General features: G+C 38.1%; 1 protein-coding gene across 1 annotated transcript in view; it reads left to right on the top strand.

Moving 5' to 3' along the window:
• The window catches only part of ide (insulin-degrading enzyme), a 39,163-nt gene that overhangs the window by 3,422 nt on the left and 20,220 nt on the right, over window positions 1–15,521 (top strand). Inside the window, exons 4-15 of the mRNA XM_034223756.1 lie at window positions 1,605–1,774; window positions 2,294–2,416; window positions 2,798–2,910; window positions 3,453–3,615; window positions 4,267–4,359; window positions 6,808–6,899; window positions 7,243–7,323; window positions 7,796–7,899; window positions 10,453–10,555; window positions 11,056–11,178; window positions 11,406–11,488; window positions 13,246–13,390. Coding sequence (XP_034079647.1) covers window positions 1,605–1,774; window positions 2,294–2,416; window positions 2,798–2,910; window positions 3,453–3,615; window positions 4,267–4,359; window positions 6,808–6,899; window positions 7,243–7,323; window positions 7,796–7,899; window positions 10,453–10,555; window positions 11,056–11,178; window positions 11,406–11,488; window positions 13,246–13,390 — 1,393 coding nt within the window. The remainder of the gene's footprint in view (window positions 1–1,604; window positions 1,775–2,293; window positions 2,417–2,797; window positions 2,911–3,452; window positions 3,616–4,266; window positions 4,360–6,807; window positions 6,900–7,242; window positions 7,324–7,795; window positions 7,900–10,452; window positions 10,556–11,055; window positions 11,179–11,405; window positions 11,489–13,245; window positions 13,391–15,521) is intronic.

Raw genomic sequence — 15,521 nt, 5'->3', positions numbered from 1 at the left:
TCATTCTTACAGCTCTCTAACAGGACGGTTGTCTCTCTCTGCCTACATGCTTGTTTATTTATCAGTAGTATACAATATTTCCCTTGGGATTCCAATTGTTAGCTTAAGTGAGCTGCCAGGTTGTCTTCTGTCCGCCTTTGGTTACCAGACCAAACTTCACTGTGCTTGTTTTGTAACCATTCATTGGTACCCCCCGCTCGGTCTAGAAACCCTAAGCACAGTGTGAGACTGATGTCCTCAGCCTCGCAGGGGTCTCTGCTCACGTGTCAGCTGTGGTGGTGTGGGTGGATTCAGAATTCAACCCGCTGGGATAAGCTTACCTAATTATAAATGAATGATAGTCTAGCAAGCACCTGTTTATTTGGGTTAATTGTTCCCCTGTGGCGCAGCATTGTGAAGACCATCTGGACTGTTGTTGTAGGAAAGGATAGTGCAGGTTGTATTGACAAATTGATGATGTTGCCGCTTTGAAAATAGTAGAGTGTCTAAAATGATGATATATGTTGCTAGCTAGCTCTATAAATCACAATACCTTTTATTAGTCCCACAGAGGGGAAATGAACAATGGACCTCAGTAGCTCAGTCTGTAGGGACTGGGTTGAAATCCTGGGCCCACAGTGTGACTGGTACTTGGGCACTGCCGGGCACTGCCAGGCACTACCAGGCAGTGTATATCAATGAGCAGGAAGGCTATATACCGAATGCCATCATCATGGCATATACTTGATAATGAGTGAAAAATAGATTCATAAAACAAAAATAAATAAATATATATTTTGCAAGCCTACACCGTAACAGAGAATCAGAAGTGCTTAATAGGCTACATTTCATTGTGTTTTTCCATTTCCATTAAATTAACCATACCATTGCCATAATTATCATGATCACTTCATTTTATAATTTAACCAATTTGGTGACTTTTGACAAGACAAAATAAAACATGACATTTTTAGTTCTGTCCATACTCCTGTGCTATTTGCTGTTATTTCAATGGGGAAATATGCAAAACATTTTGAGCAAAACACCCACCTTTTGTATGCGTACGTTACAAGAACAGCTTTTGTTGCTAAGGCAACATTTATACTTGATAATTGCAATCTTGCAAAAAATAGCACTCTGCAAATCTTTATGGGCTTGTTAGCGCTGTAATATCATAAGGGCAATGTCTTAATTGAGCAATTGAATTGGACCTTGAGACGAGCCAGATACGGTAACAATTGATGCACAACTCGTGGGGCTATCAGTGGCTGCAATCCATTCTTTGTGCCTTTGTGTTTCGTGTGCTGATTACTTAAAGAATTGCCACAGAAATCTGGTACTTTAAGCACATTCCCTTTTGATGCCTGCATAAATCGGCAAAAGCTGAGCCGTGACATAGCTTTAGAAACATTCAAAGGTTGTTTCTGTTTCTGGTTCCTCGTTTGTTTGGCAGTTGCTCTCACTTTGTACTCATGCAAATACATTTGAATCATGTCCTGCTTCATGTTCTTTTGTGTATACAAATGGTCCTTTGCATGTATCCCAGAACAGCATTAAAGCATATCTTTGTGCTGTTGAAAAAGCATCCAGTCTCAGTAATATTATCATTATTACAATCTCCGTAGGTTTGCCCAGTTCTTCCTGTGCCCTCTGTTTGATGAGAGCTGTAAGGACCGGGAGGTGAACGCTGTGGACTCTGAGCACGAGAAGAACCTGATGAATGACGCCTGGAGGCTGTTCCAGTTGGAGAAGGCCACCGGCAACCAAGACCACCCCTTCAGTAAATTTGGAACAGGTAGAGCATCTCTTAGGTTTCCTCTGATCTACACGCATGACATTTCTAACACTGTTTTAACACTGTTTTGTGTTTTATATTTGTGCAAGCTTCAATGGCCACCTGATGGCAGTCTTGAATGATTTATTTACTCAAGTTAAGAATGGAACATGTTTTTTCTGTCCCTGCCTTTTTATAGAAAATGAAATATGGTTCATTTACAGATGGCAGGCAAGGTAGCATGTGCAGGTGCATGAAAGGCTACAGTCTCTGGGTTGGATGTTTAAATGCTCAGATGTTTATGCATCATCGGTAGTCTCAAAAGAGCAAGAGTGCAACCTGTGCGGTGATCATTATCTGTCCATTCCCCATAATGCTTTGTCTAATAATAAAAAAACTGTGACTTTGATATCAAACTGATTTGATGATTCCCCCCCCCCCCCCCCTTTTTGTATTAGACTTGCAAAGTTGTCATTTAACTCGGTCATGGAGTTGTCTTGGCATGATTCTGAACAGCAGATATTCACTGTACTCTTTCAGGTAACAAACTGACCCTGGAGACCCGGCCGTGTAAAGAGGGGATCGACATCCGTGAAGAGCTCCTGAAGTACCACTCCACATATTACTCCTCCAACCTCATGGGACTGTGCGTGTTAGGGAGAGGTAGGAGTTAACCTCTCACATGTCATGTTTGAATGTTGCAAAAGCATCACACCCTTGTTACTCAAGAGAACAAAGAGGAACCAACAATGCAAGTCATACGTGACTCAGTGGTCATGGCCTGAAACCATATTATTATTATTATTATTATTATTATAAGTGCGACATTTAATTGATTATACAGCATTACAACGGGTAATTGTCAAATCAATTGTAATGCTTCACCAAAAAAACAAAAACCTATCAAGACTGAGTATGTTTTTTAGTAAATTCACTTTTGATGCTACACTTCCCCTTCTTCCTTCTTCTTTGCACTCAAACCTGTTGTCTATTAGCTTGAAGTTGAAACTGAGCTAAACTATGAATGTTTACCTTTACCTCCAGAATCATTAGACGATTTGACCGCCATGGTGGTTAAGCTGTTTGGAGAAGTGGAAAACAAGAATGTACCTGTCCCAGAATTCCCTGAGCACCCCTTCCAGGAAGAACACCTAAGAGTGAGTCACTTACTTACACTGTTCACACCTTTACTGTAATCAACACTCGTAGAGTTTAATGATGACACCTGGCTGTTAGCTAAATTACATTTTTGATTCAACTTTATATACTACATTCATCCAAAATTGGGAAATAGTTTTGTTACATCATGTTTACAAAGCATAGCACATGAATATAAACAGTATATATATACTGTACATATCAACAGTAGAAAGATATTTATTTATTCTCAAAGTTCTGATAACTATTCAAAGATATTTAAAATGTTTTATTAGATACATGTTTATTTTTGTAATGTATTATATACTGTATATAAATAATAGACCAACGTGCTATTTTAAAAAATATACAAAAATAAATGCAATAAGGAGTTCAACTACAATTTGAAAATGTACAGGTTTATAATTGTTTAGGGTTTTCAATTCTTTTTGGGAAAAATATATAAAGAATTTATATAATATGATAAATGTCTTTTAGTTTTCATTCATCAAAATATAATTAAAATGTTCCTAACAAGATTTGTGTGTGTGTTCTGTTGCAGCAATTCTACAGCGTGGTGCCTATCAAAGACATCAGGAACCTGTACGTGACGTTCCCCATCCCGGACCTACAGAAGCACTACAAATCCAACCCAGGACATTATCTGGGACATCTGATTGGTCACGAAGGACCCGGGAGTTTGTTATCCGAGCTCAAATCTAAAGGTAGGACATGAAGTAGAGCTTCGACAAGATTCAAAAGTACAGATTGAGAAAACATTTTACAACTATTCTGAACATTTTCCTATTCTCCTCTTTTTCCACCACAAATGTTGTTTATATGTTTTACTTATGTTTTTTTGAATGGTATGCCCATATACTTAACAATATCAATTATAACAAAAATGTAGACAGAATTCTGACGATTAGTCGTTTTTTTTAAGTATCAAAGATGTTCTGGTAAATGTATAATATGTTTTATTTTAAGCCTTGGATCTATTTTGTACTAATAAGGTACACGATAAAAAAAAGAAGGTCTTTTTGATTATTTTGACTGCGATTATGATATAAGGGTAATTGATTATTTTTGCATCAATATTCTCATTATGAAATCCCTGGAGTAGGGAACCTCGACCGTAGTATGGTTTCATAAACATATGTACCAAACTAATGAGGTTTTGTTAATTCTTTAGAAAACTATTTGTAGGTATATTATCTCCGCAGCAACACACTAACACATATTTGGCCCTCCAATACATATTGTGCTTCCTGCGGTTTGACCATTGCTTGAATCCATATTGATATTTTGATAACATTTTGATTAATTGTGCGGTTTTAGTCGACTAACCTAACGAGACGATGATTATTATTTTGAAGGCTGGGTGAACACACTGGTTGGAGGGCAGAAAGAAGGAGCCAAAGGATTCATGTTCTTCATCATCAATGTGGACCTGACTGAAGAGGGGCTCTGTGAGTACACTCTGCTGAATATGCATTATATATTTCACTTATCACTGCTGATGGGCTTTGCATGTACTTCTGATTATTCCCTACCTTGGTCAGATTTGTAATTGCGAGAATAAATGATATATAGATCCTGTTCATGGCATGATATATAAACCTAATTATTTCCTATTGTTTGCATTGTTATTAAGATCCACATTAGCATTTGCTGTTATTCCTGGGGTCCACACACTTGTATTCACACACACATTTACACAACAATTATGTACGGAAGTTAAACTGAAATGAACTGAAACACAAAATCCACACTTATACTACAACTAAATAATTCATAGCAAGCAAGTCCTTGTCTGAAATGACCTTGAATTGCATATTGATCTATCCTGTGCCTTTTTTTTAAATGGTGTTTTAAAAAGTAAAACAAGATTTAAATTCAAGTAAAATGTGTACTTTCACACTTGTTTTCATTTTCTTCCTAAACGACAGTTCATAGTTGACATGCTGAGCCTCAATCAGACACCAATAAGACTATTTTGAAATTATTTAGACAAATAAACGCAGGTCTTTATTGGACTTTGTATTACTTTTGTCAGTATGGACATGCTACACATTTCAATTGTTCACTTCCAGAACTCAGGAGCTCAAGTATAATCCAATCAAATGTACTAGCGACAAGAGAGATGCTAAAAAAGGGGTGACTCTCCATCCTTTTGGAATATGTGTCCATTGTTCAATTACTGGTATTCCATTTGTTGTATAAGTTTGTTTCCTAAAGAATAATATTTAAACTGGCATAAGTGTTATTTTCTCTTCTTGCACCAGGTGTGCTTGTATTTGCTACCTTGCTAGCCATTTGAGTTCAGTGATTGAAGCATGTAAACCAGGGGTGCCCACAATTATTTGGGCTGGTGAGCTACTTTTGAAATGACCAGCTCACCGAGGTCTACCAACCAAAAATAAAATCCCAAATTGCAAGGGTTGCTGAATAACACGTTTTATTTATACATGGGATAATAGGGCTGCAACAAACGACTAATTTGATAATCGATTAATCTATCGATTAATGAAACGACTAATCGACTATTCAGACTATTACTGTATGCCTTGCACAATTTCTCAAACGCTCTTGTTTAGCCATCAACTTTTAGATTTAGCTTGAGGTTGTTTTAGGCATGTGGAAACTAACAATGAAGACAATAAAGATGACTTGATTCAAAAATACAAACATTATTAAATTAACTTAACAAATTGTTTACAAAACTAACATTGCTTTTTATTTAAATTAAATAAATAATATTTCACATCAAAAGAAACAACAATGTTTTAACAAATCGTATTAAATAATGTGATGACAGAACTGTGAACAGAATAGCTGAAACTTTAACAAAATAAAGAGTAACTCAGTTCCCTCTAATCATTAACCCATGTTTGTATCATTGAGTTAACTGCGTGTGTTGCTGCTAGCATACATAACACCTGACGTGGAAACGTTACTCGTGGATGGAGCTACAGAGCTGCTAGAAAGACAGTGGAACCCGGTGCATTCCTCCGTCTGGATGTGGTGCGCTTTTGATAAATGTTTAGACACATTGCTCGTGTTACCGCCCTCACATGATAAACTCTCTTGGCAACGAGCATTGTCCACCTCAAGACGGGTAACATTTAACCACACCTTGGAGCGCTTCTCTCCGCCATCTCCTCCGTGTGTTGCTGCATGTAGCAGCTGCGTGTGTGTAAACTGCCCCGCCCCCTCGCGCACAGACGGGGGAGAGAAAGATCTCGTCTCGATTGGAAAGATCGAAAATACACCGACATTTGTTTGTCTTTTTGCATGTTAGAAACGAGTTGGCGACACTAAGACTGCGAGATAATATTTGTGTAGCAATAATACATGACCTTTCTCTTTCTCAACTCGCTACTCGGAGGGAAGTCGCTGTCATATGCCTTGTGAACACTCCGATAATGCCTCTCCACGTTACCTTTCTTTGGCAGAGCGACGCTTGCTTTACAAATAAGGCAAATAACCTTTGAATGTGACATCACAACAAAATATTCTTCCTCCCATTCTGGGTGGAAGTGGTTTGTCTTTAGCTTCTTGCTCGGTCCCGCACTCATTTTGTTGTTTGTCTCTTGTTTGTCTCTTTAAATTAATTTGAGTTTTCCCGGCACTTGACTGATTTTGTATCGCTTTGCATTCTGGGTTAACAGACTGGAAAGCGATAGGTCGCTTTTTCTGTCAATCAAGTAAACTCCTGAATGAAGTGGCAGGGAGGCCAAGGGAGGAGGGATCAACACCTGTTTTGTCCATTTTAACGGGGCTGGATTTTTTTTTTATGTATGACTCGCGATCTACCAGCTTTGCCCCCGCGGTCGACGTACTGGGCACCTCTGATGTAAACCCATTGGCTATTGAATGCAGTTTTAGGATACATATATTTCTTCTTTATCCTGCAGTGCACGTTGAGGACATCATCTTCCACATGTTCCAGTACATCCAGAAGCTGCGCACTGAGGGCCCTCAGGCGTGGGTGTTTGATGAGTGCAAGGTAATATTGTTGTCTATTCAGAGACAGCTTCTCAGACAGAGGGGCAGGACAAACTTGACCTACTTATTTTTGGTCAATGGAGAAATAATAGTAATTTCTATCAAAATATGTGATGCTCTGATGGCCTCTCTTTCCTGGTAAATGCAGAAATGTCAAATTTTAACCTTTGAAATATTCATTGTAAAAATCACTTTTGAGCCAAAATGATCTAGAATAACATGGGCTTTCAATTCTATGCAGTTCCTCTTTCTAGAATCTGTCTCTTAATCTATTTCCACTGTATGTAAGGGTTACATATGTTGTGGTTTCACCTGTTGCATCCTCCATCCCTGTCTCTCTGCAGGATTTAAACAATGTGGCCTTCAGGTTCAAGGACAAGGAGAGACCCCGTGGCTACACCTCCAAAGTGGCCGGTCTTGTACACGTAAGTCCCCTCCTCATCTGCAGAGGTTGTTTCCAGGGAGACACAATGCAGCTCAATGCGTCTGTCCCTGCTGTCGTCACCAGGCTGCTGCTTCACTCTGTTATTGAGAGGAATTGGATCTTAAAGACACAGTCCGAGTTAGGCTTGCCATTTAGATCTACCACAAATCCTGTATGAATGTTGCAGAAAGGCTCATTAACCAAGAGAAAGTACAGCCCAACACCAAGAATGCATATTTTCCCTTTTACTGGTAGTGCCAATAGTCTGCCTAAATCAGGTTTATTTATGTATGAGCTTCTCATTGGAGGTCTGCCTTACTCCCCTGTATAATGAAAGTGTAGGACACTCTGCTTGTGGTGCTTAAAGCAGCAACAAATACATTTTGAAAAGCTAGACAGCAACAAAGCTTTGCCCTCCATCTTTGTCCATCTTGTTGCTAACAATGCTAACCGCCATGAGCTCTGTGTTTCAGTACTACCCTCTTGAGGAGATCCTGGCAGCAGAGTACCTTTTGGAGGACTTCAGGCCAGATCTGATCGAGATGGTGTTGGATAAACTGAGACCAAAACACGTCAGGTCAGTGTGAGAACATCAGACTGTAGACATAGGAATAAACAAGTCCACAGCTGGCACTATGTTTTCTTTAGAAGTATAACAGAGAAGTCATATTTTATTGTTATTATCACAGTTGATTCCAAACTACAGAAAAAGGACAAATTCTAGTAGTGTGCACAAACTATTAAAGGAGTGCTTTATGCACAAAGGTGTCACTTTAACACATCCATGTAGTCCAAAGTTGGTACGTTTTCTACAGAAAATAACAATTTGAGATGTTGTAATGCGTATATTTGTGCATCACACCATAACAATGCTCACGAAGGTCTTGTACAACTGGTAACTGTGATGCATAACACGAGTGGAGCCACTCACTTTGCTAAATCTCTTCAGAAATGTTTGGGTGACGTCACAGAGACCACACCCATATTTTAGATGGTCTATGGTGTAGCTTCATCTCAATTTCATTTTATGTAATGCTGTGTCAAGCAAAATGCAGACTCGTAACTCGGGCACACTATTTGTTTTCATTGGTTTGTAGTTGTTAAACAAACAGGATCCTACTTTTGCCTATTTTTGATGAACCAGTAGCGGTGAAACACACTCTAAATGCAGCACACTGAGGACATTCTAAACCGAGCTCATCAGGCAGAGGCAGACAAGTTGTCAATGAATCTCCACTACTGCAGACATGATCAAAATGAACGGTAACACTTTATATTAAGGTACACAAATTAAACAACAACTAGTTGTTAATTAACATGCATATTAGCAGTCTATTGGCTCTTTATTAGTCATTATAAAACACTTATTAATGCCTTATTCTGCATGACCATATTCTACAAGTAATAAGCCATTAGTTGAGTTTTTCCTCAATAACCCTCTAATTAGTGCTGATTTATTGCAAGTAAGGAAGTTGTTGTATATGAGTTTTGGTCTTAATATGCTCTGCTCAATATGGGCCTAATAAGGCAGTAGTACCACAAGAATATTAATTCTACCATAGTAGCACTTAACAAATATGATCTATTATTATGTAACAAGACATGAAACTATAAGTGTTAATTGTGTCTAAATAACTCAAAATTAGGTATTTATTTCTAAGAATATGTTTTGGCGTATTGACAATTCAGCTACCAATAGCAAGGTGATATTGACCTGTATGTTTCGTATTTGCACATTTATATATTTGTAAAATGTGTACTGAAGGAAACCGGGTACAGGAAGTAGGAGAAAGTGAACTGAATAGCATGGCAGTAGACATCAATGAGTAGACTGCTACTAATTTTCCCTTTGCAACCTGAAGAGTAAAGGGTCAAGTCCGTCAGAAAGCAATGAGTGTAACTTACACTGTAAGGATTAGTAACATGTATTGTGTTTATGTGATGACATTTGGAGATGTTTAAACGGTTTAAACACCATGAGAAAATGCGTTAGCATACACGGTAGCGTTAGCATACATGCTAGCGTTAGCCATACTAGCCTGTACACATGCTTATTGCACAGCTAGCATTAGCTATATTTAACTTGTTTACACTTAGCGGTCCTATGTGTTAATCTGTTTATGTTACACTTGCATGTATGAGATCATTAAATGCCTTGTAACTTCATGGCTGCTCATTCCCTGGCTCTCAAAAGAGTTTGGCTGGCTGTTTAATCTATGTTCACACTGAGACAGTACAACACACAGAGAGAACAGTACACCTAGTGTGTAAGTACATACAAGCAGGTCACACAGTATGATCACAAATACATAAAATGTGTTTAAAAAAATCTGTTTTTATTAAACAGTACAGGCTGCATGTGTTCTCAGCCTTGGAGAAACTTGACATGTTTGGTATGTGTCTGAACCTCTCTTTAGTGGTTCATTAATAAAACAGATATTTCAACGTGTGCCTACTTTGTTCATGTACTGTTGAGGTTAATTTCAGTAATTGTGTGCTATAATGTATTTACAAAGTGTGAAGAGGAGGCAACTTTAGAATAGGGAACCTGTTCAGGTCAATTAGAGTCAAACTAATAGCTTATTGGTTATGAACAAGACTTCACTTTAGAATAGGGAACATGTTCTTAGATAGAAATACCTAATTTTGAGTTATTTAGACACAATTAACATTTATAGTTTCATGTCTTGTTACATAAGAATAGATCATATTTTGTTAAGTGTTATTATGGGAGAATAACTATTCTTGTGGTACTGCTGCCTTATTAGGCCCATATTGAGCAGAGCATATTAAGAACAAAACTCGTGCACAACAACTTCCTTACTTGCAATAAATCAGCACTAATTAGAGGGTAATTGAGGAAAAACTCTCAACTAATGGCTTATTACTTGTAGAATATGGTCATGCAGAATAAGGCATTAATAAGTGTTTTATAATGACTAATAAAGAGCCAATAGACTGCTAATATGCATGTTAATTAACAACTAGTTGTTTAATTTGTGTACCTTAATATAAAGTGTTACCAAATGAACTGCTAATAGAGAACCACTCGGATTGTGCAGTGGTTACAAATGGAGAGAGAGTTCTCCGTTCCATGATATATAACCTCATCCATTTCTTTTATTTCCAGAGTTGCAGTGGTGTCAAAGTCATTTGAAGGGCAAACGGACAAGACAGAAGAGTGGTACGGCACCGAGTACAAACAGGAGGCCATTTCTGAAGAGTCCCTTGAGGTGAATCACTGCTCCAATCAAATCACACATAGGTCACAATAATTACATTATAGACCTATCACACATTATATACAACTGACCTCTATCATTTCTATGTTGTATACCTCTCGTCCTTTTTATGTTTATAAACCCACGGTCAAATATATCTACATGACCATCATCATTTCTGTGCAGAAATAGTGCTTTTTTGTTTACAGACCCTTGTTATTGTTTTAGTTACGTGGTTTTATTAATGTTTATATATTTAGGAAATCTAAATATTTGCTTCCAATGTCTGAATATTCTTTAGAATTGGTAGTTAATTTCTTTTTGAAATAGTATACTTGCATCATTATGCTTTATAATGTAAACACACCAGTGGCATAATGCTCCAAGAGGACAAAATCCTATTTATTTTCAGGCAATATCATCAAATGTAGTTATCATGAAAGGCCTGATCACAAACAACACGGAGTTGTTTTTTTTCCAACAATGCTTGCTTATCATACGCTGTGTTTCAGAAATGGGCAAGTGCAGACCTCAACGGCAAGTTCAAATTGCCAATGAAAAACGAGTTCATCCCTACCAACTTCGAGATCTACCCTCTGGAGAAAGACTCTCCGTCCGTCCCCACTTTAATCAAGGCAAGTGTGTTATAGTGTTTTAGCAAAGTACCCAAAGTATTGTTGCTCTTCATTACCTAACTACGCTGTCCTTAAGAAAATGCACATCTTAAAAACTCTGTTATGCTGTCATATACAATTAAAAGTGATTGAGACAAAAATACATTTAATACAGTTTTGTTGCCATCATGTCTTTGTTCTTCTCTAATCATGACATGAATATGAAATGAACTGTTCATTTCTTCCAGGACACTGCTATGAGCAAGGTGTGGTTCAAGCAGGACGATAAGTTCTTCCTGCCCAAGGCCTGCTTGAACTTTGAGTTCTTCAGGTGTGTAACTCACTGTCAATCTTTGGTACATCAACTAGAGGTGCAATCATCTGAGCCGGAAATCAGCTCTAATTTGATATTTCAAAGATTGTCCTTATTATAATAGTATTTGTGTTACTGAGTCATAAGAACTAATGGTGTAAATGATCATTATCAATATTTAAATGCTAAAAGGAGCTTGAGGAAATATTGATTTTGGATTAACAGTACCTTGACTTTTTTGCCACTCTACCATCAATAACACCAGATTCTAGCCAACTGAGGATCTTCCTTCCTAGATGAGGGCATGAAAGGAAAACTAAAGCTAATCTCCAAACCTCATCAACTAAATGACGCTATCGCTATAATCTTAATGGGATCTGAACATGTGACCTCATGACATTTTTTTTTCTTGAGGGAAGCAAAAGTGGTTGTCAAACTTTTTTCAATATTGTACCCCCTTTGAAAATAAAATTCAGCCAAGTACTCCCTGATCAGCGCAAACACAATTTGTTAAGGAAAAATGCCTATAAAGAGGTACAGTAGCCTACAGCGCTGCACCATCAGTGTCTGATTTATTAAAACAACAACCTTGTAACTGAGAAAAACTGAAATGCTACATTTCAAATGTTTACAATCCATCACTAAATTCATGGCAAACCAATTTTAGCATCATGCAATAACACTAAGACGACATTAGTTGCATTGAACTGATCTGTTTTAATAAGTTGTACTTACAATGTAGTGAAACATGGGCTTGTGCTTCACTGAGGATCTTGTTTTGAAATATGTGTAACTCTGTTAATTATAAAACCCACACTGCTCAAAATTGGTTACTTTTCCTAAAATTGTATATTTATTTATTCATTTATTTTGGGGCGTGGGGAATGAAGAGAAAAAATATATGAGCATGGGATTTTGACCCCTCCTATAAACATAATGCATAATGCTGCGCTATACTTTGAGGCCACACGCCGTTGCCAAGCAACGCTTATTGTTTAGGTGTCCTTTGATAAGCAGGCAGTCATATAATTAACTAGAACTATCTAGATCTGATGGATTTGGACATAAATGCGAGTGAAGTCTAACCGGACGCGAGAGAGAGATCAGAGATCAGCTGCTGCTGACGGAGAACAACACGCAGCTCTGCATGATCACAGCTTCGCCGCTGTGACGGACCGTTGAGTGGAGCAAAATTAAATACACTAAGAGTTAGACCTAACACACTTGGCTAGTTTATCTACTCTGCAACTAGCTAAACTAGTTATAAATATATGTATTCTTTACTGTCGGGTCACTTATTACAGGTTCAGCGAGCTGCACGAGACTGACGGGCTGTCAGGAGAGGGAGAGGAAAAGAGAGCACCCCGTTTATTGTTCCCGTTTTATTATCCAGAATTACTGTAAACCTTTGAATAAAGTAGTTAATCTACTATTAGTAGTTTGTTTAAATGCATTACTTATGTTTTGTTTTTTTCATTAACATAAAATAAATCTCACGTACCCCCTGCAGTACTCCAATGTACCCCTAGGGGTCCGCGTACCCCCATTTGAGAACCACTGGCATAATACATATCATTTCATCTCCGTTTGACATTTTACTGCAGCCTTGAAACCAAACGTTCTGTACTCAAATGTTTTAACCGTTACATGCCTGATGAATACGTTCAATGTGTTTTATGTATGCATCTTGTAGTACTCTCAGCCCCTACTGTGAAAAGTTAAAGTCCATTATGCTTTGTATCTATGCTGTTTGACCTCTGCCTTTTTCTCCACAGCCCGTTTGCGTACGTGGACCCATTGCATTGTAACATGGCATATTTATACCTTGAGCTCCTCAAGGACTCCCTCAACGAGTATGCATATGCAGCCGAGCTCGCTGGCTTGAACTATGACCTCCAAAATACCGTCTATGGGATGTATGTAAGTATTCCAAATCTCTCCCCATCGGCCTCATGCTGCATCCCAGATTTCACGTCCCCATCCCGCTGTCACCCGTCTCATCCTCAGAACAGGCTGCGGGGCCTCAGCGAGGCCTTTGTTAAAGGCTAATTTCTTAGCTCTCTGTCTGGCCAAATGACAAGGTTTTAACACCAAAGCATCATTTAAGTCTTGCCCCTTTTCACACCTGCTATAGCACTGCTAAATACGATGGGGCAAGGACAGTCAGATGGTGGAAATGCAACACTTTCCATTGGTTAGATGCTTCTAATAACATCTCTAGTTAGCACAAGCTAAAGAGATGTCCACCTTTAGTCGTATGATATTTAAAAAAAAAAACTTCAGTAAATACCCCACTAGTGAATGTCCAAAGCTTATGTTTCATAAAAACAGCGGTTGCTAACAGGTGACTAAATGTGACTACTAAACATCATCACGCCAAACATTAGCCGCCTTTAGCTTAGCTTTGGGGATTACAAGTCGGGGGAACATGATATAGTTTGTTTACATTAGCTATTTACTTCTGGCCATTGTTATTACGCTTCAAAACTCATACAAGTGTAAAATGTGAAGGTCATCCTGCCACAAAAAAATCGTTTAAGTATCATAAACTTGATTTTGCCACATCTTATTTTCTGAAAATCTCCTAAATCCAATGGAAAAGCCCCATTGTTTGATTATTAGGGAAATTTAACATCCTACCAATTATTAAATTGATACATTTCAGTGTTTCCCCTAGGTTTACTGCTTTGGGGGGGTGCTGTCTGAGCGTGGGGGGGATGGCATTGGGATATATTTTTTAAACCCTCTGGAGCAGAGAGGAGCTGTGGATTATTGTTATTGATTAATGCATCAGTGTTTCTTAGGGTCAAAAACATTAAACTCACAACTTAAAATGAAAGCGTTCAGTTTATTTAATAAAAGAGCACATGTTCAATGTGAAAAGTGACAGTAGATATAGATTAGTTGCAATTTGGTGCTATATATATATATATATATATATAAAAAAATAATTAAAAAAAATTTTTTTTTTTTTTATTAAACACCTTGAATTTCAGGGGGGGCGCGGGGCTCCGTTGGCGGGGCTCCGTGCCCCTCTAAGACAATGGTAGGGAAAACACTGCATTTAGTAATCAGATAAGACATACACTTGCTTTATCGAAGAACAATAGGAAATATAACAATCTCACCAAGGATTTTTCAAGAAAAGTTAAAATATTAGCAAAAAACACTGTAGTTCAATGTCTGTTTTGTTCAATCATTTGAGACTTAACTCATGGTCACCTCTCAACCCAGCCCTGACCAGCCTCTGTTCTGTCTACATCTTCTTCATTCTAAATCAATCCTTTTGACCTTTTGCTTACCCACCACCCACAAAGAAAATAGCAAGTTGTTGTAATTTCCTCTTGCTGTATTATGGTTATAGGCACACCTGTAGTCACATCAGTAGAGACTTTCTACAAATGGCAAATCATTCATTTCATAATGATCCTCATGGTGGCATGAGATAGTTGCTTGTGATTTTTACGGGAGGAAAAGCTAGTTGCGAGCCTGCATAGCCATACTCTACTTATCATTCTTCTCTTACTTGCATTGTTTGTTTTTTTTATATTCCCTGATTCCCAACACATTTTCTTTTCTTCTTTTCTTCCCCCATCATTAGTCGTTACATATACGTAGACCCCCTGCACTGCAACATGACCTACTTGTTACTCAGGTTACTGAGGGATGATTTAAACGAGTATTCATATGCAGCCCGTCTGGCGGGGCTGGTGTATGGTGTAGCCTCGGGGGCGAATGCCATCCTCGTAAGTAAGCCGTTTGAAGTCTGCAGGGGAGTGAAGGGGCCACTTTGAGGCTTTGGCACAGTGTGGAAATGGCTTGGGTTTTTACTCCAGTTTGATTATGTGAAGTGCTGTGTCCTGTTCCGCCAACCTGAAGGATTTATAGGACTCTCTGCTTGCAATTACCTTCCCTGAAAACACTAAGTTAATTTGATTTAATTGAAGGATATCTAAAAATAGAGATCTAAAATAACATATTGACATGTCTACTTGTGATTACAAGATTAACCTCTAGGAATTATGTTTAAGAGGAGAGTTCACTTTTCAAT

The sequence above is a fragment of the Gymnodraco acuticeps genome, unplaced genomic scaffold (assembly GCF_902827175.1).
Source record: "Gymnodraco acuticeps unplaced genomic scaffold, fGymAcu1.1, whole genome shotgun sequence".
NCBI classification, from domain to species: domain Eukaryota; kingdom Metazoa; phylum Chordata; class Actinopteri; order Perciformes; family Bathydraconidae; genus Gymnodraco; species Gymnodraco acuticeps.
Note: the sequence above shows the minus strand (reverse complement) of the source record. Positions and strands in the feature narration are given on the sequence as shown.